Source organism: Acomys minous (genome assembly GCF_964271855.1).
Source record: "Acomys minous genome assembly, chromosome: 14".
NCBI lineage: Eukaryota > Metazoa > Chordata > Mammalia > Rodentia > Muridae > Acomys > Acomys minous.
This window is the reverse complement of record NC_140496.1, coordinates 96,809,359-96,832,740: the sequence shown is the minus strand read 5'-3', so window position 1 is coordinate 96,832,740 and position 23,382 is coordinate 96,809,359. Positions and strand designations below refer to the sequence as shown.

The 23,382-nt window shown below is 41.4% G+C and overlaps 1 protein-coding gene across 1 annotated transcript in view; it reads right to left on the bottom strand.

The window, feature by feature from the left end:
- Positions 1 to 23,382, bottom strand: part of LOC311582507 (uncharacterized protein) — a 52,906-nt gene that overhangs the window by 14,171 nt on the left and 15,353 nt on the right. Inside the window, exons 2-12 of the mRNA XM_084755648.1 lie at positions 16,066 to 16,273; positions 15,452 to 15,579; positions 14,410 to 14,519; positions 13,599 to 13,792; positions 13,039 to 13,281; positions 11,786 to 12,066; positions 10,715 to 10,927; positions 9,860 to 9,962; positions 9,571 to 9,752; positions 8,131 to 8,242; positions 1,341 to 1,452 (exon numbers count right to left, since the gene is read on the bottom strand). Of these exons, the coding sequence (XP_084611774.1) occupies positions 1,341 to 1,452; positions 8,131 to 8,242; positions 9,571 to 9,752; positions 9,860 to 9,962; positions 10,715 to 10,927; positions 11,786 to 12,066; positions 13,039 to 13,281; positions 13,599 to 13,792; positions 14,410 to 14,519; positions 15,452 to 15,579; positions 16,066 to 16,273 (1,886 nt within the window). The remainder of the gene's footprint in view (positions 1 to 1,340; positions 1,453 to 8,130; positions 8,243 to 9,570; positions 9,753 to 9,859; positions 9,963 to 10,714; positions 10,928 to 11,785; positions 12,067 to 13,038; positions 13,282 to 13,598; positions 13,793 to 14,409; positions 14,520 to 15,451; positions 15,580 to 16,065; positions 16,274 to 23,382) is intronic.

Genomic DNA, 23,382 nt, shown 5'->3' with positions numbered 1-23,382 from the left:
TTTTTGAGATGTGTACCACATTGTCTCACTCACCTTGCTCTGCAGCAACCCATCAGAACTCTGGGTTCTCTCCTTTCTACAGTCCCCACTGATCACCGTGCCTGTGCCTTCTACCACATGGAGCTTTTTAAGGCAAAAAAAAAAAAATGCATTACAACAGATGCTTTGAAATTTTTAAATAAGCTTTGCTTTAGGTGGCTTTGCCCAGATGCCTGCTAACATATAACAGACTAAGCTGTAAACTTTGGTTGGTTAGGTGTCTTGGGGCAGTTTTCACAAAATTTCACCTTAGGGCGATTTTGTGATTGGGATGGAGCCTCATATTGGGTTGAGGAGTGTCTATATTTAGTGTCATGCTTCAGGCCTTCTAGGGTTCCCTCGGAGAGATCTTAATGAGCCAGGGAGGATGTGGGGCTAGGTCAGGCCTGAGGACCATCCCTAGTGTGTCTCAAGGTGACCCTTTCAGTGGAAATGTAGATTTGATTCCTGTTAGTTTAATTAAAGTAAACTTTGCCCATTGAGCAAAGGACACTGTGAACTCTGTAGGATACTAGCTGTCAGACTCGAGGCTATGGCTTGAATGTAGGAACAGGTTGGGGAGAAACACACATTTTATAGCTTTCATAATCCTCTGCTTTATGACGCTTTTTAAATTGCATAATGGATGCATTTCAGATTGACTTGAAGCACAGAGAGATCCCCCTGATTATCACCAGTTATAATGACCCAGCATGTGGCAAATACTGTAACAATGTGAGTTACAGACTGTAATGAGCCATATGCCTTTGTGTCTCCCTCTGGCTACATGCTTTGGGCGTAACTTTCACACTTCCCTTCAGAAAGAGCCAGGGCACTGTCCAGCACTGGCCCAGCCTCAGCGAGACTTGACCCTGAGCTCCAGCGTCCTGCTCTCAGGTGGTTTTCTTTCTGACCTCATTTCCCCCTTCATTTGTGTACCTTGAAGCATTCCCCTTTTCGCATCCACTGCTTACTACTGATTCTCTTTTGTTCTTATCAGCTTCAGTGTCTCCTTCATGGCCCACTGAGTGCTATGCGGAGACTGTGGAGAGGGAAGAGAAGAAACTGCCTGGACTATTTTCTATTAAGCCCTCAAGAGCTGGTTTTGGAATATGGTGGGGACGACCCTAATCAGCTGACCTCCAACCAGGGTTACAGATTTTCCAATTCAGAAGGGTGTGCCTGCCATGGAAATGTGCTTTTTGCTATAGGAAATTCCTCCCAGCCAGCCTTCTAAGAGGAGTTCTGCCCCCTATCTTGTATAGCTTGTATTAACAGGGAAAACTCTAACTAAAGGATGACTTTCCACATCACTGCTTTACTGTTCAGGAATTTCCAGAGAAACACCATTGCCGAAGGGAGCACAAGGAGCAGACATGGCAGACAAAGCCTCAGCCTCTTTCTGAATATATCGCAGTTCTATACAGTCATATGCTGGACACAGTAAAGGTCACTATATGCTGGACACAGTAAAGGTCACTATGCTCTAGACACAGTAAAGGTTGCCATACGCTGCACACAGTAAAGGTCGCTATACACTGGACACAGTAAAGGTCACCATACACTGGACACAGTAAAGGTCACTATACCCTGGACACAGTAAAAGTCACCATACACTGGACACAGTAAAGGTCACTATACCCTGGACACAGTAAATGTTGCATCCTTCCCTTTCCTTTGCATCCTTGTGCTTTTCCTCTGGGTGTGGATGAACTGAAGTCTAAGCTCTGGGAAGACATGAAAACTCCCCAGGGTAGCTTTGCTCTCAGCTTCTTAGGCTCTTCCTGCCCCAATGACACAGTCACCACTCACACCAACTTCCAGACAACCAGATCACTGTGAGGTTCCCTGAGCACTTAACTGATTGATTTTTTTTATATCTGCACATTATTTTTCCCCTGCCTGGCTCCTTGGCTATCCTTTAGCCCTTAGCACAAGCACTACATCTCAATGGCCCTGACGCCCTTCCCAGAAAGCTCTTCTGACCTTTCCCTCTGATTTGAATCCCTGTGGATTATTGATGCTGCCAATTGATTGTTGTCTGCTTTATTCTGCCATTGTGTGGTATCTGCCATTGAGTATTTGTTAAATATTTGTTAGGTGGTTGATTAATAAAATATTTAAAATAGCAGAAGTATATCTGATGATTTTTGTTTTGCAAGGAATGAAAAGGAGACTTTAGGAGACGTTGAGTAATGTAATGTGAGAAATAAGGGCAGTGTTTTGAAAGAAAAAATGTCAGGAGAAAAAAAAAAGTATTGAAGTCAATATAAAAGTAAGTTCAAAATATAAGCAAAACTGTCACAAACACCCCTGAACACTTCCTTTACATTAACCTCATAAAATTGGAGAGTTTTTCACTTCTCCACAGCACATATGTCATACTTTTCCTACAATACGTCTCTTATTATGTACATCCTATGTTCAAATACACATCTCTTCACAGAATAGTGAAGTGAATGAATAAATGAAGTAAATGCCCCCTCTAGGTGCCAACAGTGATCCATGTTGGTAAACAATGTTATTTTTATAATATTAAAATAACACATTACATAAGGATACAGAATGAGGAAGATTACCATGTGAAGAAATAAAAAGAGAGATTTGATGGTTTTACTTAAAACCTACAGCTACAATTTTCTGGATCATTTAATGTCTGAATTTCATTTCTTTGAAGTATGGGACAGTTCATCCAATAGGTAAAATATCTGCATGAAATAATTTATGTGTCATGAAATAACTTGGTTTCATCGAGATTTTGTATTTATAGGAACTTCCAATCTGGTGAGCTATGTTTACTGGTGGTGACCAGTCAGAACATACCACCAAGAGCATGGTTGTGTAGACCTTGGGAAATTATGACATTGAAAATACACTACCCACTTTCATTTTAGTGCTAGTTATATTAACATGACCTGGTCTACCGTTGAGTCATAAGTTAAAATCCCAGACATTGGAGTCTTTCAAATAGTATCCCACAGGAACCAACCACCTCCCCAGTATCATGAGCATCAATCACTCTCAAAGCTTGATGTCAATGAAAAATGATTGGGCTTAGAAGATCCTGCATTCCTCTGAGCCTTTCTCTGCCCAGGTCTTGCTTGGATTCCAGGGACCAGCTTCAAGATCTTCTCTAGGTGGCCATCTACACTGATGGAGCATTTGTTTCTTACGAGCTACAGAATGGAACCCTGCTTAGACCAAACAAGGTCTGGAAAGAAACATGCAGACCAAATTTAAAACTACATTTGTGACATTAGGTTTTTATGAAAGACAAGCTTTGACGATAACAGGGGTAAATTGAGTCAGGGTGTAGATCTGGTGGTTGTCTGGTCACCCAACAGACTTTCTCTGAGAAAAAATTTGCAGGCCAAAGAAGATTGTTACAAACAGTGGCTTCCACTGATAGTGGCAACTGAGAGGCAAGAATTAAATTGCTGGTGTTGGTCAGTGCTGGTAGCTTCTTGGCATGGGCTTATACCTATTTTGGTAAGCGTGAGCTAGAGCTGTTGGCCACTGTGGGCTTTCTACTAGTAGTGACAAAGCATCTTAAGAAAGAAAAGAAAGAAGGAAAGGAAAGGAACATACATACTCACTGAAATTTGATGATGAAGTAAGGCAGACTCCAGCAGGTAGGTTCCAACAAGCTGCTTCTATTAGTTTCTCTATCTTCATCCAGATTCATACATACATACATACATACATACATACATACATACATACATACACACACATACGGATGGAAACGGATTACAACAACTACACACACACACACATCTTGGTAGACGGAACAAACTCCAAAGAGCAAGTTCCAATAACTTTATTCTTTTTCCCACAGCTCATATATTCCAGCAAAATCTTTCAAGCAGTACAAAAACCACAATGTGATTACATTCTATTTTCTTTAAGTGAATGATTACAATGAGTATATGTAAGAAAAACATGTTCCCCAATACCCTCACATGATCAAATGTTTTACGTATTATGGGTGAGAAACAAATATGGGAAGCAAATCATTTCCAAGAACCAATATACATTTGTAACTGGGCAACTTGTTATATACTAACAAAGTGTTAGCAAGCAAGGTAATTTCTCAGCCAGCTTTTTCTTTACTGGCAGGCTGAATTCGCAGTTACAAGGAGAAAATCGATTATTTTAAAAAGTGATCTTATAAAAATCTTGAAACAATCACAAATCTAAACTTCTGTATTTAAAAAAAGTCAGCCATTTCTACTTTAAATCCAAAAGGTGCACTTCTACTCATTAATATTTTTATTAAATCATATCAGGAAGCTGAGGACAAAAAACCGGATGAGGAAATGAGTCATCAGCCTAGCTTGAAAGAGTCACATCAGCCAGTGCTGCTCTGAGCTATTGTTCTTGCTCTCCAACCTCAAAAAGTCCCTAGCTACTAAGAATGAACCTTTTCTTAACTTCAGATTGTTCCCTAAGAATCTCTGCATCACAGCCAATAGCAAAATCATCTTTACTTAACCTTGCTAAACAATCTGGTTTTCCGAATTCTTTCTAAGGGTGGTGGTCACTGTTAGCAATCTACATATAAGGGTAGAGTCAAGTGGAATTTCCCCTGCCCATGTAAGCATTGCACCTGGTGTTGCCATTATACCAGTTTTGTTCAGGCAACCATATTTTTTATTTTTGGGAGGGGGTACATTTCCCCTCTTCTGTCTAGGACACACTATCCAGCAGCAGGAGTCTTGCCCTCTGTGTCTTACACTCTTTCTGCCCTTCTTCACATGTTTTTCTGAGCCTTGAGTATTGGAGTACATTGTGTGCAGGTATGTCTCTGTATATTTAATTGGTAATTCTGTACTGGCAGAGAGCTAATGCTGGCAGGATCTTGCTATTGTTATTTCTATGGCCCATCACCTGTCTCGTAGTTTGTAAATATTGTCTTCCTCACTAGCCTAGAGGCAATCTAGACTTGTATCTGACTGGCAGTAATAAAGAGCTGACTACCAATATATGGGCAGGAGATGGAAGGTAGAACTTCCAAGAGAGATAGAGACAGACAGACAGACAGACAGACAGACTGAGACAGAGAGAGACACAGAGACAGGCAGACAGAGACAACAACAGAGAGGTAGAGATAGAGATGCTGGGAGAAGAAAGGTATGGGAGATTTTCCAGTGGACAGGGAGGTGATTGGACAGACCAGAGCAGAGCAGAGAGGTAGAGCTAGCCACATGACAGGACATAGTTCCAGGATTAGCCATGTTAAGCTATATAGATGGTTGGGAGACTTCCTTATCCTAAAGGCCTAAGCTTTAAAATATTACAAAGTCTCCATGTCATTATTTAATCACTGGCTGGTCCAAGAAAGTCCTGCTATACTTAGCTGTATGTGTTGTATTGCATATGTATATTTCTGAGTTCTAAATGGAAGGAGTTTACAAAGATACAGTTTACAAAGTTATGAGTTTACAAAGTTATAGGGTATGAGTGTTTTGTCGTTTGTTTCCTTGTTTTCGGATTTTGTTCTTATTGCAAAGCAGGACAGGGATAACAAAACCTAAGAGACGTTAACTCTGCATTTAACTAGAATGAGAATAATTCTAGCATGTTATGGTTTTGTATTCGTGAGTCATACAGTTTTTTGATTATTTTATTAATTTATTCATATTACATTTCTATGGTTATCCCATCCCTTGTATCCTCCCATTCCTTCCTCCCTCTCGTTTTCCCCTTACTCCCCTCCCCTATGACTGTGATTGAGGGGGACTTCCTCCCCCTGTATATGCTCATAGGGTATCAAGTCTCTTCTTGGTAACCTGCTATCCTTCCTCTGAGTGCCACCAGGTCTCCCCCTCCAGGGGACATGGTCAAAGGTGAGGCACCAGAGTTTGTGTAAAAGTCGTACCCCACTCTCCATTCAACTGTGGAGAATGTCCTGTCCATTGGGTAGATCTGGGTAGGGGTTTGAAGTTTATGGCCTGTATTGTCCTTGGCTGGTGCCATAGTTTGAGCGAGTCATACATTTTTTTAAAGTACAAGATAAAGAAATAAGAGCAAACCTGAGACTTATTTTTTATGGGTAGCTAGTACAAAGGGATTGGAGTACTCCATAGCATTGTGGAATCTATAGAACATTAAATATGTCTATATTTAAAAAATCAAAGTACACATTAAACCATACGTACAATAAGCATCTTTTTGCTTTTGCAAAGCCCTACTACAGAACATGTAAGAAGCATATGAGGGTGAAGGTAGAAGCCAGCAGGAAAGCACTGCACAGTAGTGTCTCTGCAGAGGGCCCAGGGCGTGGTCTCTCATTCTGTAAGCCCACCTTAGGAATGGTTTGCAAACACCTGCTCTTTGCTTTAGCCCCTGCTGAATGCCCAAAGAAGAGCTGTGTGCCCTGGGGTTCAGTGTCTGCAGGCCCTAAATGCAGAGGCTGAAGGCATGATGTGCAACGTCTGACCACATGCTATCACTTGACCACCTGGGCTGGCTCCTCCTGTGTTTACCCCACAGCCAGTGTGAATTCATAGTTTTTGTTGGTTTCTTTTTTCTTTCCCCCTGCACCGTTCCTTAAAAAGTACTCATGCTATTAAGATAATTTATAGAAATTATCTTTTCTATAAATCCATCTTTCATAGAAATAAGATGGATAGATAGATAGATAGGCAGACAGACAGATGGTCAGACAGACAGTCAGAGGTGGGTCTGTATATAAGAATCACTAATGCTATCAATCAGAAATAATCACTTTATTTTGTTGAATGATTTTGCAGATTGTGTTTTCTGCTTATTCTGAGCTGTCTGTCTAGACTGTAAGGTCATGAAGCTAATTTACCTTGATTCCTACTCTAAATGAGATAGCAACCATTCAGGCTCAAAAGTAAACACTTATTTAAAGTGAGAAAATAAATACTAATCAGTGCAGTTATAAATGCTGAAAATGCTACATTTGATCTCAGTTTTCATTTCTTGCTTCTGCTAGGATGCTTCTGCCCTATTATATGTGAATTTCTGTATGAGCAAAAATTACAGGATATAAAGTTGAGGCATACAGGTGAATCAATTTAATGCATTTTACATTTTTATTCCATTTATTGAGCAGCAGAATGAGACTTACATAAGCAAGTAACCATTTCCCTCTCCCTCCCCCCCCCCCCCGTTGTCTTCTAGATGGATACAGGCAAGAGCTATTTTACTAGAACAAACTAAGGCTATTTTCAGCTGAACAGCTACACAAGCCAAAGTTTGCCAAAGGCATCTTAATATAAAGTGAGGATGCACATTCCAAGCACAAATCTACCAATCTTAGTTATGTCACCAAAAATGGACAACAGTTAATTAAAAGGTTTTTGAGACACACAGAAAAACCAAGTACAGCTTTTATTTTAAAGAGATAAAGCAAATAGACCCAGGAATAGAGACAGACTTAGAATGATCAGAAATAATTTAAAAATTTTAAGTTTTAAATCATTAAAATGTTAAATAATTAAGATGATTTAAAATCAGTAAGATTACTATGTTTAAAAAATCTGGTAAAAAGTGAGAAATATGCATGGGCAGGTGTAGACTTTAAGGAAGAAAAATGAAAAAAGACAGAGCCAAATGGTAATTCTGTGCATCAAAATGACAGTATCAATGATGAAGAATTTCTTTAATGAATGTAACAAAAGACAGACTGTGGACATGTCAGAGATGACAATCTAGGAACAAATCTACCTCTAAGTGTGAGTGACATGATAGCTGGGCATGTGACAAGGTTGACCATAATATGATTGGGTTCCCAACAAAGAAAAGGAGAGGAAAAAGAACCTGCGAGTGGCCAGCCCACTGCCCACGGACCAGGGGCCTCCACCCATTTGAGAAACACACATAGTTTCTGATTTCTCATTGGTACCTTTCCCATCGCCACCCACAGGAAAGATACCATGTGAGTGCAAGATGTTGGTCAAGCTCTCCTTGATTAACAACCCCCGAGTATCTTAAAACACCTCAAAACAAATATGGCAGTCAGACAGGGGGCATTTCGGGCTTCTGGACTACTGCTTGTCTCAAGTCCTTTAGTCTCTTGTTCCTTTGTGTCTTCCGTGAGAAGCAGTAAGAAAGGGAAGTCTTGGGGTTTGGTGATTTAGCTTAAGATACAGTGGTTACTGGAGCGGTAGCTCATCTCCATAGCCCTTTGAAGCTCTTGTTGTATCGCTCTGAGCCGAGCTTCCTGTTCTGCCTTGATCCTTTCAGCCTCTTCCTGAGAAGCAACGAACAGAAACAAATAAGCTTAACCAAAACAAAAACAAACAAACAAGCCAACAACAAAACCTCAGATCAACTCTGTTCTCGTTCCTAAGCCATTGGCTTGTCCATACTTAAGTAAAGATGTGGGAATTGTCTTCTATCCATACACGTGCAGCCTAGTTTTAGCACTTTTCATCCTTTTTCTCTAGCTCCAGATGCAGCCTGTTCCAAACTCTGAAATGTTAGTGTCTCTCGAATTCCATCCCAACACGCCCTTCTTCCTTAGACCAAAAAAATTCCTTGGCAATCTCAGTCACATACTTCTGTTCCCATTCATACATGGAATAGAGTCATATATTTTTCTACAAGAAGAGGCTGTACACAGAGTGTCGAGGTGACACCCTGCCATGCAGAGCGACAGGATCAAGCCCCCTGTGGTCTAAGTGAAGTAGGGTCCAGGTTGCCATACTTTGACTGGCAGAAGTGGTTGTCTACTCTGCCTTTACAGGAAAGCACTGGGCTATCAAAGATAAGTTAGAGTAGCTTCACACGTACGAGTAAGTTGGGGGATTGGTACGGAAAGTTCTGTGAGAGTGAGGGCACCATCTCTGCAGAAGCAGCAAAGCAGAAGATCCCATTTGGCAAGCCTGTGGGATGCCAGTATTTGGATTATTTTGTGGGAATTCATCTGCGATCTCGGAACACAGAAGCTCTGCCTCATGGCGATTAGATCAGAGAATGCATATAAAGGGCTGTGTGCCTGCTAAATGCTGCCTACTACTTCTCGAGTGCTGATAAAATAAAAGGGACAGACTACAAGGTGAAGACCATGGGAAACAGAAATGATCACCATAAGACAGGAGTGAAGACAGAACATAAACCTCATGTAAAATAATAATAATAATAATAATAATAATAATAATAATAATAACAATAACAATAATAATCCTCACCGTAATCTAGACAGGTGATTGTCCAGAGAAATGTAATGTTATCAAGAAATGCCTTCTTATTTAATAATTATGTATACTCTGTGCCAAACATCTTTTTAACACAAGTATTAGAGCTTTTACTATAATAACCTTGCAAAACACATGTTGCTCCTGTCTATACTCTGCACCAAAGTACAGAAGGAAGAGACAAGTTGCATAAATGTACACTTGGTAAAAGATTGTGCCTGAGGTTGCCACCCAGCAGCCTGGCTCCAGGGTCCCCTCCCTGAGCTACCAAATAAGATTGTCTCTCTCCATGGGCCTTGACATCTTGACATCTCCCTCCTTGGCAGATGGGAGAGAGCTGGAGTAGCCTAGTGACACCTGAGAGGAAACACTTCACAAATACCTGAGCCCTCTGTTTCCGGATCCTCGCTTGCTCTGCCAGGAAGTTTGCTCTGTTGATCTCCATTTGCCGCAGTTGCTCCTGATGCTGTCTCTCCTGTTCAGCTCTCTTTTTCTCTTCCTGGATGAGAATGTCCTTCAACCTCTGTGCCTCAGCCCTTGCAGCTGCCTCTCTCTCTTGTTCCTCTGAGGAGAAAGGAAAACAATCTCTAGGGTGAGCGTTCTCCCCTTGCAAACGCAGGCAGTGCTGATAACCTTCTTGTACATCGGCCATGGCTTCCGTTCCCTCTCACCTCTCTTCTGCCTCTCCTTGGCTGTGAGAGCCTGGTCTGTTTGTAGAATTGTATTGCTCAGTGGTTCTTTGTCCTTCAAATATTTCTGCAGCACTTCCTCAGCCTGGGGACCCCAAAACATGCTGTTAGAACTGGGAAATGCTAATCTGCAACCTGGGAAATGTCTTTATTTCTTCTCCCACTATCTCTCGCTCTTGGGAGATTCTCAGCCTGTATATGAAGGGTCCACCTATCACCCCTGGGAATGATGCTGGCTTGACCAATCAGAGCACTCAGAAACGCTACACGAAACAGTCTTATTTATAGCTGGATAAACACTAAAGTGTGGGTGTTTTAAAAAATTAATATGGGTGCTGGAGCAGATATGCTTGTCCTCCTCTGAGATGTAAGTCACTAGGGGCAAGCTAAAGTTGGGACATGTCAGAGGTCTTTGCCAGGCAGGGCTTGAAAATGAAGCCAACCACCAGGAAAACAAAACAGAACAGTGAAGGTGGGGTTGGAAAGAAATATAAATAAGAAAAATGAATGACATCATTCATTTGAACTCTGGAATGTATCCATACATGGAATAGAAGTCTTTTAAGCCAACTAGTTACTGGGTTTCCTTACATTGGCTTCACTAATTGAGGCTTTGTCTTCTGCAGTCCTAATCAGTCCTTTGATGCACATGAAAATTGATGGCTACGATAGCGGTCTGATGATCACAGCGATGGGTGCTTTAATCTACATCTGCTGCTGAAGCACAAGCTCTCTGCTGTAGCATCCGTGCCAAGCAGGTGTTCAGGCAACAGATGAGTGCCTCATTGGCAGAGAACTAAAGCACCTTACTGCATCTGTACCGGGGATGGAGAATACCTGTGTTCCCTTCCCTGGCTGCTGATGGTACTGTGCCTTCAGCTGTTCCATCTTGTGAAGGAAGAGAGTGTGACCCCCCGATTTAGCATAGATTCCCTGTGCCACTTCTTGTTCGAGAGGCTTAAAAATGCTCTGAAGTAGGGTTGAGCAGTGGCCTGCAGAAGCTTCCACGTTTTTCTTACACATCTCATCCTGCTTTGCGCTTAGTAGGCTCTTTAAATAGACAAAAGAAAAAAAAAATGATGTTAGATATACTCCAGGCTTTCTGAGAATTGTTTTTCAAAAGAATCTACATTTTATTTTCTTAGAAACATTGAGAAGTGTATATAAGATTATATCCTTACCAAAGCTGGAAAAGTTGTAAAACTGATACTCTAAGAAAAGTTATGTCTATTTGGTATTAGAAGTTTCTTCCTTTTTTGTTTGTTTGTTTGTTGTTTGAGACAAGGTTTCCCTATGTAGCCTTGGCTGTCCTAGAACTTACTCTGTAGACCAGGCTGGTTTAAAACCTAGAGATCCACCTGTCTCTACCGCTCTAGTGCTGGTATTAAAGGCACATACCACCACTGTCTGGCTGAAGTTTCTTCCATTTTAAACAGCAGATTTATTAAGGTGTTTTATTAGGGAAAAGTGAGGAGAAACTTGTGTAAGAATACTCTGTCTTGTTCTCTTTAACTCTTTATTCATATCCTGATGTTTTCCTACATTTATACATTGATAAACCCATGTTTATCTCTGCCACCTTCTCCCGTCTTTTCTCCTTCATCTACTGAAATCCTTCTTAGTCCCAAGAAGTCACTCTCCTGTGTGTGTGTGTGTGTGTGTGTGTGTGTGTGTGTGTGTGTGTGTGTGTGACAGAGAGAGAGGGTGTGTGTGTCAAGATCTTTGCAGCCAGATCTTTCTGGCTTGCCCATTTTCCAAATAAACTCATATCAAGGTTTCATGAGTGACTCTCATAACTTTTCATTCTATTGGGGACTGATTTTTTTTACGTACTATTTTACCACTTGTAGAAGTACTCTTGCCCTCTGTTGACTCTGATGTCTATCAACAAATACACAAAATAATGACCTTCAATTCTTTCTGAAAATGTTGGTCCTCATCCTTGAAAGAATGCTTTATGAAGATTTCCATGGCCTCATTCTCACAGGTCCTGTGCAGGTCCAGCAGCTCCTGGATGGTCTCAGTGGGCAGATGTGCCTTCTGGCTCATCTGCTGATCATAGTGGCCGATGGCTTTTTGCACTGCAGCCGAGTTCTCTCTCCGAGCCAAGGTTACCAACGTGTTTTCTATGCAGGGCAGTGCCCCGTTGTTGATGGCCTCGACATAGGTCACCACCAGGCTTTCTAGACCTTCAGAGAAGGAAAAGATGTTTGTATCATTTGCAGAAAAGGTGTCTAATCTATATGGATTTATTCTTAGAATGCTATAGTTTGCCTGAAGTGTTTCAGCATTCTGGGCAGTATTCACATGCCCAGAGGAGTTTTTGATTTTGTTTTTTTGTTTGTTTGTTTGTTTGCTTTTTTGAAGAACTAGATGATCAAGAAGACAGGTCATTCTTCCTTTCAGGAAAATAAATATAAAAACAACAACAAAAACCTAATCTAATCTTTGTTGAAAGAATAAAATAGAATTCTTTTGATTAAAATGCTTTAGGTCTTTGTTTCTCTAAGCTTCCTCTCCATTTTCTTTCTCTCAGTTCTCTATTTTATTCATATTTTTTCCTTTATGTTTTACTTTATTGCAGTTAAGGTGATATGAGTTGATTTCCTCTGTAAATAATATTCAGTGATTCTTATTCCTCATCAAAGCTCCTTTGTTTTTCTTTCTTGCCAACTTCTGCATGAAGGCAATACAAATTCCTTTCACAATATATTAAGTATTTGCTTAGTTATAAAACACAAAGCTCTTAAGATCTAAACAATATGGGTTTTTTTCAACATCTGTATTGAACAAATTCTATTTCTACATAAAACATGTATGTACTTAAATTATTTCGTGCATATCAAATACTGTGTCGCATAATAAAAATCCAATATGTACTGTAAAAATGTAGTCAAACCACGAGTTAATCTGTTTCAAGAGTTAATGGTTAAAGCTTCTCTAACTTGATGTCCTCATTCTTATAATTAAATTTGATGTAACTTTGAGGCTTTACTGAAATAATACTAGAGGTGTGCATGATATCTACTGTCACGTTGTCAACATGGTACACTGGATATCCGTCATGGCAGTGCTGCTCCGCTTTCAAGTCATCCACAAAGAATCTCTGTGTGCTTTATTCTCTATGATGAGTTCGAAGGAAATCCCTTAGAAGTACTCACGAGGTCCGTTGACCTGGATGCCTCCTGGAAGTGTCTTGGTCTTAGAATGGGTGAAGATGTGAGAACAGAACTCTGACAGGTCCTGCACGAAATCCGGACTCAGCTCATCACTGCTGAGGGTTTGGAGCTTGGAAAGCTTACTCCCATTAGTAGGAGAATCAAAAACGAAGCATTTCTTTACTGGGAAGAACTTCTGTATGCATAGACGGGGTAGATTGAATGTTTGGGTTCTTTCATCATTACCTGTAGAAGAAAATATGGGATGCATCTAGAATGTAATTTATATCCACTTTAGATTATTTACTTTAAATAAATGTTCTTTTTCCTGATGTTGCATAAAGACGTAAAACTAGTAAACAAAAGGAGAGAGATGTGTTCAATAACTGAGGACTAATTAAATTTAATATTGAATCTATAGTTAATTTTCAATTAAATATTCATTGTTATTCTGTAAAAGTCGTGAGTAGGTAAATATGGAAATTGATATACTTAGTTACCAATAAAAAATAAGTTCCTAGGCATGTTTCTTTCTTTTTTTCCCCAAACTGAAGCTCCATTACCTTGTTTCAGCTTCAGTGAATTCTCGAGATATTCATCTGACGTGATGGCATGCCCATTAGTTTCCAGGCCCAGGAAGAAATCTCTCAGAGTCCACACCAAGTCTGGGAAGAAGCTCATGTCAGCAGGTTCCTCAATTTCATTAAGGCCAGAGGAGTTTCTTGTCCGGAGCAGATCTGTCAGTTCTGTCACGTTGCTGAGACACAATTAAGGAAAGCTGGCAGAAGGGGACTGCATCCCCATCTTATGGTCCCTTAGACATCTCCTGCTCCCTTCTGCACATCACTCAGTCAACACTGCATTCAAGACATGCATGAGGGTTCTTTTCCTTGTGTTTCTACTCTGTAGCATGTGTGTGTGTGTGTGTGTGTGTGTGTGTGCGCGCGCGCGTGTGCGCGCACTTCTGTGTGCAGATGTGCATATCTGTTAAAGCCAAATATTGGTATTGTGTATCTTGTTCTATAACTCTCCATCTTGTTTTTTGAGACAGGGTCTCTTACTGAATCTGGAACTTGTTGGTTATATTAGCTGGCTAGCAAGCCCTGGGACTCCTTCTGTCTCTGACTGTCCACACCCAAACCCAACCTTGGGGTTACAGGTACACAGTGCCTTGCCTGGCTTTTTATGTGGATGCTATGGACCCAAACTCATGCCCTCATTGTTGTGTGACAAATATTTCATCAACTGAGCATTCTCCTTAGGTCTGTGCTTTAGTTGTTAGGAGTCCACAAGGTCTCATAGGTGCACAAGCTGCATGTTTTCTGCAACTGTCTTGGAGTATTTATGGTTCTGCATTGGACCATAAAAGGATACTGTAACAAGTCGATAGCCCCCTGGTCAATTTTGTTCATGGTGTTGTAAACAAAGGTGCTGCTGAGAAGGATTGCCAGTGCAAAGATCTGAGTATCATTGTTTTCATCAATCTGGAAATCAGAGAAAATTTAAATCATGTCTCAGGGCATTCTTGCATGAGCATCACTAAAAATAAGATGTTGATATGTAAACATTAAACAAAACAAACAAAAAATTGTAGGCATGATTTTCTCATTAGTAATTTTATACTGATCTATCCATCACAAACTCATTAGTCTTTCTTCTAATGACACTCAGATAGTTACAAAATGAATAAAAATAGTGGGTATCTAAGTGTTTATATTTATATTTAATACTTAAAACTAAATATTTATAGTTAGTATTTAAAATACTTAAAACTAAAGTTTTATAGGGGTAAAACATACTGCTTTATATTCATTACATATGCATGTATGTATATTATGTGTTATTATTACCCACAAGCATGAGTAAATCAAGTTCAAATTGTGGCTTGTCATCTTTGCATCTTGACAAATCAAAAAAAAATTTTTTTGAAAGAGCTCTTTCACAATGGGCATTCAAGAGAAAGACCTAGCTATGTCCCAGAACCAGCTCATACCAATTCATAAAAGGCACATCTCCCCAGGCCCAAGTCGGTCTCTATATTGGAAGCCTGAAGTCAACGATGACAGGAAAACTTAGGAAACAGTCAAGTGCAGGAGACTGAAGTGCTCTGCTTGTTGTGAGGACTTACCAGAGTACAACTAGAGAGTGCCCATTTTCCCACTGTTCATATGAGTTGGAAAAGACAAACAGAAAAACATTTGAAGAGACTTCCTCTTTTTGTCAAAATTATAGAGCTACAGGTACTGCAGGCACGACTTGTGCAACTTGATCTAACCAGTAGGCAACTATTAGCCCATATTCTCTGCAGGATAGTTTACATTAGTTTAATGGGTGGTGAGAAGGGAACTCCCTGCAGTAAGAGTATTTAAAGGCATGAGGCAACAAACAGAATCCAAATGGACACCTCACTCCTTACCTTTTCCACGTCTCCCAGGCCTTCAGTGTCGAGCAGAACCAGGGTGTGGCCTGACTTCTGGGGGTGAGGCACACACCACATCCAGATCCCCTTGGTGTGAGACTGCACAGTGGAGCCAACAGAAAAGCCTGAAAAGCAAAGTGAGCATGGATGCTGGCAGAGGGGTTCTGGAATCCATGGATTCCCTTGAGAATTTAAACTAAGATGTAAGGAAAACAAGAAGACAGTAGAAAAGACAAGTGATGATCTAAATGGCCTCAGAGGAATGGGCAGATGATATTAAAGGACTGAAAGTTGGGATTTGATGCTCTTTAAAAAAAAAATGATTTCATGCGTCTAAAAACTTAGTAGTTTAACTCTATTTAGTTGCATTCATTTCATTGATGAGTTACTTCTTATAAAGGGAACATATTTTTTGCTTTTTCCAGAAGATGCTGGGTAATAAATACATGCTAAGTCGCATAAAGAGAGGGCCTCCCTTTATCTACCAGAAAATGCAAACTCTAGCTTTCATTATGCACCTGGGTCCCTAGTTTTCCCTCCTCATACTCTGGGCAGGATGCTCATAGTGTGGGTGGACAAGAGGGGACTCAAGTGTTGCCAGCAGTGTTCACCTTTCTCTTTCCCAGCCAGTTTATTCATCAGGTAGGATTTGCCTGTTCGGTAAAGGCCGACGATTGCCACTACCACCACTGGCTCTGTGATGGCAGCTAGGATCTTCAGGGCTTCCTCATTAGCCACTAGCTGGTCCTCGGTCTTCCCAATGAGGCACATGGGTTCTGGCATGTGGGTCTCTGTGGCCATGTCTAAGTTGTTACTTGTCTGCAGGGGAAGAAAGGGGATGACTTGAAATTTCTAGTGGTTTAAGGGAAGGCATTTTGCCCACTGAATCTTGGAACAAATGACCCGTTTGGATTGCCTGGATTTCTGAGAAATAGAAAAATAAAAACAGAGACAACCTGTAACAGCATACTCTACAGCCTCTGAAGTACTTGATTCACAGGAAAGCTGTATCCTGAGCCTACCTGCTGACAACTTGTGTCCAGCCCATTCCATTGGCTGCTTGCTTGCCAATGCTTCTTGGTTTATACCTGCTGATTTCCCTGGAGGGACTGGCTGTTTACACCTGTTGCTTTGCTCTCATTCAGCTGTATGACAAAACGGCATTACTTTATTGCCCCCAAGCCATAATGCCAGCACATATCATTTTTTAAGAGAATTACATGTGTTCACTTCTTAAAGGCATGCTTTAAAAAAAAGAAAACATATTTTACATAGTTATGAATAGCCTTTATTAGCCTCAAAATTTTATGCATGATCATTTTGTAAGTGGCGAAATAATTGAAAAGACATCAATACTTGTACCCTGACAACTGTCTAATAAAATAGTTTAAGCTGAATGATGAAGGCAACACTTGCTTTTTGGCTTCACTTTTGAGGGGAGCAGCTATCTTTCATGGTGGTTATGATTATTTACTGGAGAAGCTAAAAAGCCATGCCCGTTATCAAGTGCGTTTTCATTACAACATTAACATAACAAGATCTGAATCCCCTGCACTAGCAGATCATAAAAAGTCTGCATTTCTTTGTCGTTGTATATAATGATCATAAAGACACATTCTCTCTTCATCCTCAGAGCCAGGGCATGAATCATGAATCACACCTGTGACCACGCTGAGACAGAAGTCGTTTTTCTGGGAGTAGCATCAAGTCATGAACATCAGGATGTGCGTAGAGCAAGCACTTGGGTGCCAAGGGCGTTTCCATGCTAACCCATTTCTGGTGCGATATTGCTACCTTGCGTTGGTAGAATTCTGATAGCCTTATTTACACACAGCAGGAGTTAGAATGGTTGCTGCAGATGATATAGGTGTGGAAAGCTTGTAGAGATGGCTAGAACGTGAATGGTAACATCAACAAGAAATGTGGGTGCTTATAGCATCTTTTGGTTTTAGATGATGTCAGTAATGGAAGAAGAAACTAATTCAAGTTAGTTTTTAGCCGTTGTGAAGAACGTGGGCACTGTGTGTCTCTAGTAATCATAGTATTTACATGTTGGCACCAACGTGGATACAATTCTTAATACTCTTACCAAAACCAAATCTCTGATGTTATTGCATTTTCCTGCCTTATATAACCCAGCCTATGCCTCAGGAATATGTTCCCTCCAACTGTTAGATCTCCACAGCTTTTATGGTCCTGGAGGTTGTAGTTCAAGAACCTACAGGCAAAATACCCATACACATAAAACAAAATAAACTTAATTTTTAAAAATGTAATCGCATTTGGCTTTGTTGTAAGTTAGGTCTGATTTTGATTTCCAGTCTCAGCCTTGCAACTGATTAGCATGATGCTGTCTGTCAACTCTTCCTGCCTGCTCCCTACAAGCCAGAAGTAAATAAATAAATATGCATGTACATCAGTAGAGTGTTGGGCTGGAGAGATGGCTCAGTGCTTAAGAGCACTTGAGGCTCATGTAGACGACCTAGGTTTTGTTCCCAGAGCCTACATCAGGTGGCTCACCACTACCTGTTAACCCTGGTTAACCCTACCTCTGTGAACACTGTCAACCATTTGATGTAGATAAATATACTCAACACACACACACCACACACACACACACACACACACACACACACAGAGAGAGAGAGAGAGAGAGAGAGAGAGAGAGAGAGAGAGAGAGAGAGAGAGAGAGACAGAGAGAGATCTGAGGGAAAATGCTGAGGAGTCTCAGAGAGGAGATGAACTTCTGGAAGAGAAGTGGTTTTAGCTCAGGTTTCAAATTTTTGCTTTTCTCTTGTTTTGTATTGCTTTCAGTCTGAAACTGAAGATAGAGTGGGTAAAGTGCTCACTTAGCAGCTAGACTGAATATTTAAATATGGCATGCAAGAGGCATGTGACATGGCAAACAGTTGAAAGAGTTCCCAGGAGTGATCCACATAGCTAGGCTATATTGAATGGTCCAGGTGGGTAATTTCTGATTAATCAATGTAGAAGGAGAGAGATGATATTGTAGCAGAGACCGAGTCCAACACAAAAGGGGTTAAAAAGTGAATGAGTGCCAAGGAAAAACAAACCTAGAACCTTCAAGAGATGAGAGTCCAGCTAAAAAGTCCCCTGCTAAGTCAGAAACCCTTGTCCTGTGCTCCCTCAAGTTTCCCCTTGGCTTTTTCCTTTGTTTTTGTTGTGTCTTTAGCATCTTAGCATTTTATTCTCTCTAAGCTGGCCCTGCGTTTGTTCTGTAGGGGCAAAATCAATGCCATATCCTGTATGTAATTTATTTTCTGCATTTAATACCATGTTCTATATGAGAACTTGTCTCCAGATGACTTCACTTCTTCCTGCGTTCCGGGAATGACCATGCACTGCCATAAACTAGACCTGCTAGCAGTTTCCAGAAACGCCACCGGAGCGATTAGCTGAGATAAAACCGCTTCCCTGGAAACTCAGTCTCCACCGAACCTGCCTAAGGAACTGTGAAGTTTCCACAGCTTCAACTATCTCTCCCCTCCAGGAACTGTGACCAAAATCTGCCCAGCCTAAGAATATAAAACCCAAAAATCTGTTCAGGGTCTCCTGACCCCTGTGTGCAGGTGGACCCCAGCACGCTGGAACAATAAAGCCTCTTGCTTTTGCATCGACTCAGTCTCTGTCTCTCTCATTTGATGCTTCCTGGTACAGACTCCCCCGACTACAGTCTTAGAGTTCCAAGCTCTAGCAAGGGAGGCATCTGTCCACTCTGGCCCTCTCTTCCACAGTATGCCCTCGCAGCATGGAGCCCTGCTCTTGGGAATACACCTCCCCACTCAGGAAGGGCCGGGTCTGGAACGCTGGAGACAAAGTTTCAGTGCTTCCTAGCATTTTAATTTGCAACTCACGCTTTGCTCTTCCTCATGCAAACGAAACTGAAAAGTTGCTCTGTGGAGATAATTCTGTTCGAATTAGGAACCAAGCTAGAAAGTCTTACAGGAAAGTGGGGGAAGGAGAAAAGGACCTGGACGGCACAGGAGCTCCACAAGAAGACCAACAGAGCCAATGAACCAGGGCCCAGAGGGGTTTGTATAGATGGAAGCACCAAGCAAGAACCATGCATGGACTGGACCTAGCACCCCTACGCAGATGCAGCTCAGGTTTCATGTGGGTCCTCTAGCACTGGGTTGTGGGGAGGCTGTCTCCAGTCAGGACTGTGTTGCCTGCTTTTTGATCACTTCCCCCTGGCAGGCTTGCCTTGTCAGGCCACAGGAGAAAAGGATGTGCTCAGTCTTCATGCAACTTGACAAGATGGGGTGGGTGGGTGGGTAGGGGGCCTCCCCTTTTCTGAGGAATAGGGGAGGAGGATGGGGGGGAAAGGGAGCAAGGATGGGACTGAGAGGAGAGGAGGGAAGGGGGCTACTAGCAGCATGTGAAATGAATAAACAAATTAAAAAGAACAGATACAGCTCCACCAAAATGATGGGAGGCATTGTCCCACAGTTTAAAAGCTCAAAGCCTATGATAGCAGAATTGTACCTGGTTAAACATGAATTTTAAAAAAGAATGCCAAAAATTAGAGCAATGGGAGAAAAACAGCCAGAAGGTTTAGTCCATACCCATGCTGCCCCCCATTATATGAAGCAAAAATAACACTGAAAAAAAAAAACCCACTCTGACTGCCAGATGCGCAATTCTGTTTCTCTGATAACGCTACACTTTAATTTTAAGTAGGTCTAATCCAGCAGCCAGGCTAGGATGCATCCCATCCTGGAAAGAACATTTTAAAAACCAAACTGTAGCAGTCTCATCCCACCCATGCCTGGTCTTACCTTAACGAAACTTGAGGAAAAGGACCAGAGGAAGAGCTTCTAAGAAAGCTGCTTCCAGAGACTTGGCAAGCTCGCTGGTATTTATCTGTGCCTGCTTTGAGAAATAAAGACCGGGCCCTGCATTTCCTTTCTCCTTCCGGCTCTCTGACGGAGAGCTTGCCTATGAAAAGCATTGGAAACTCCTACAGGGTTTTTAAAAATTGAAACTGAAACTACACAACCTCAGACCACCCAGTAACCGGGGATTTCCCACAGTGTGGTCTGAGGAAAGCTTGGATGCCACTGAGCTGATTTCCGAGAAGTTGCCCGTATCTCCTAAAGGAGCATTTGGACATCTTTTGTAACTATTGAACTGGAGTGATACTTTCTCTGGTTTGGAAACTGATACATTTTGAACGGAAACCTCACATAATATTTGAGGACTCAATTGTATATGTATCCACTTAGGATAATACTTATTTCATTGGCAGTAGTTTGACTAAGGAACACAATGTCTTTTGTGGGTTCTTAAATCCCATATAAAAAAGAAATAAAAACAGATTTAGAAAGAAAATTGAGGATGACTATTGGAGTTGGAGAGAAAAAAGCAACAGGGCAGACAAGCTGCAGATCGCAGCCAGTGACCAGAAGGGGGAGGCGATTAAGGAAAAAGAGATTTTTGGGTTTGTTTTCTGGGTTAGAGACCAAGGCAGCACACTAACTCAGCGGGAGAGCCCTAAGCAGCTGCGTGGGAGTGGGAGATGTTTCTACAGACAGAATGGAAAGGCCTAGAGCTTTCCGGCAGCAGGCTTAAGGACTTTGACTGGTATTCAAAAAAGGAAGATGGAAAGAGGAGAAAGAGAAAGTTATACTCTCTACCTGGGGGAGGAGCTTCTGGGGTATATAAGTACTTATCTCATTACAGAAATACTCCATACATCGTAATACATCTTCAAGTATAAAAAGTGTTTGAAGTTACTGTTAGGATTCTGCTTCAGTCGGCCTACCTGTGATGCTATTGCCTATCTGCCACGGGGTGTGGTCCTGCCCAAGCCTATATAGAAAGACAAACCCCCCTCATGCTCTCTTTCTACTCTCTACTCTCTTCTCTCTTCTCTCTTCTCTCTTCTCTCTTCTCTCTTCTCTCTTCTCTCTTCTCTCTTCTCTCTTCTCTCTCTCTCTCTCTCTCTCTCCTCTCTCTCTCTCTCTCTCTCCTCTATACATAATATCTGTTGCCTGGCATCTTATTATCTTATTACCTTATTGCCTTACCTTTTAATTATTTTCATATTTATTAAATATAAAAGTTACAACTTTTTCAGGGGCATTTTTCTGCCCAGGTGATTGACAGTCTCATTTAGATAAACTCTTAAGAAGGGAACAATATGTCTTTATAATCTTATACTGTTTGATACAGCATGGAATGTCATGTCTTCCTCCAGGGCTAATGATATTTTTATATTTAATATAAGAAAATGATAAGAAGATACAAGAGATCAGATAATAGAATATATGAGGTTTATTAAATGAGCATGAGGGAGAAAGAAAGGGAGAGTGGTACCCCAGAGAGAGAGAGAGAGAGACAGAGACAGAGACAGAGACAGAGAGACAGAGTCAGAGAGACAGACACAGAGGAAGAAAGAAAGGGGGTAAGGGATAAGAAGAGAAAGAAAGACGAAGCGAGAAGAAGAATAAGAAGAGGGAGGGACAAGGTAGGATTGTCCATTTATATAGTCCTGGGCAGGGCCACGCCACCATAGCAGGTAGGCAATGACCTCACAGGTGAGCAGACTAAAGCAGAGTCCTAACAGATATGATCCAAGTCCAATTATTATGAGCAAATCTCAAGCAACAGAGTGAATTAAAATAATTTTAAAAATAGGTCTATAAAGTAGCTATGCTTTACCAAGAAGAAATAGCCTTACCTTAATGAGTCTTCAACAAAGCTATACTTCCCCCACCTTCCTAAGACCCATGGCAAAATAATCAGTATGTTAGCAGGTCCTAGAGATGATACAGCAGACACTGTTGGGACAAGGAAACACAGGTAAATGCCACATACACATGGAATTCTGAGCTATGGTTATATGTAGCTAATGAGAACCAGTTCCGTAGAAGCTGAATGGATCAGTACATTGATATTTGCAGACTTGGAGCTTAACTCTCAGAAAGATAAGCACACTCTCTTTGGTAGGATTCTGCTTCAATCTGCCTACCTGTGATGTCATCGCCTACCTGGTGTGGGGGCGTGGCCCTACCCAAGATTATAAAAGGCCAAATCCTCCTTATGGCTCTCTCTCTCTCTCTCTTACTCTCTTACCTACTCCCTTTCTCTCTTCCTCTGTCTCTGCTCTGTCTCTCTGTCTCTGTCTCTCTGTCTCTCTCTGTGTGTCTCTGTCTCTCTGTGTGTCTCTGTCTCTCTCTCTGGTGTACCTCTCCCCCCCTTTCCTTCTCTCCCCATGCTCATTTAAAAAACTCCATGTCTAATGTGTGTTGCCTGGCATCTTATTATCTTATTTTTAAAAGAAAACTCTTCAGATTACAATTGCCTATAAGCTTTTCAGTAGAGACAGTCTTTGCTTTATGATCCAGAGACACAGCAGGATATGGCGAGGCCAGCAGGGACGCTTGTCCCACTGTCACTTGGAGCAGCCAAAACAGTGACACCTTGCATTTGTCATTATGAGAGAAGCTTGACTTCTCCAGAACCCTGAACAACAGAAAATAAGTAACCTGTCCTTCCTGCTCTTCTTCAACTGCCTCTTAGAAGCAGAAATCAAGTCAAGACCAAGACTAAGTTGCAGAGGGGAAGAGTGGGGTAGAATTCACAGACTTCTGCTCCTTATAGTGGGGGTCCGAGTACAGACTCAGCTGCCTCCCACACATGGTTCACTTTCTTCCTTCTGCCTGTCTGTATCATTTTTTATATAAGCTCAGAACAGTAACATCCTTCTCCAAAACTGAAATTGAAAGTGAAGTAATTCAAAACAGTGTTCACATTTCAGCAGAAGCACCTCTAAAGCATTGGGTGTGGAGGTGAGAAGAGGTCAGAAGAGCCAATAACACTGTATTACACACTCTGATAGCACAGGCAGCCCCTTTCTATAGGAGTCTAAGTGACTGGGCCTGTTCCAAAAGATTCTATGTCCT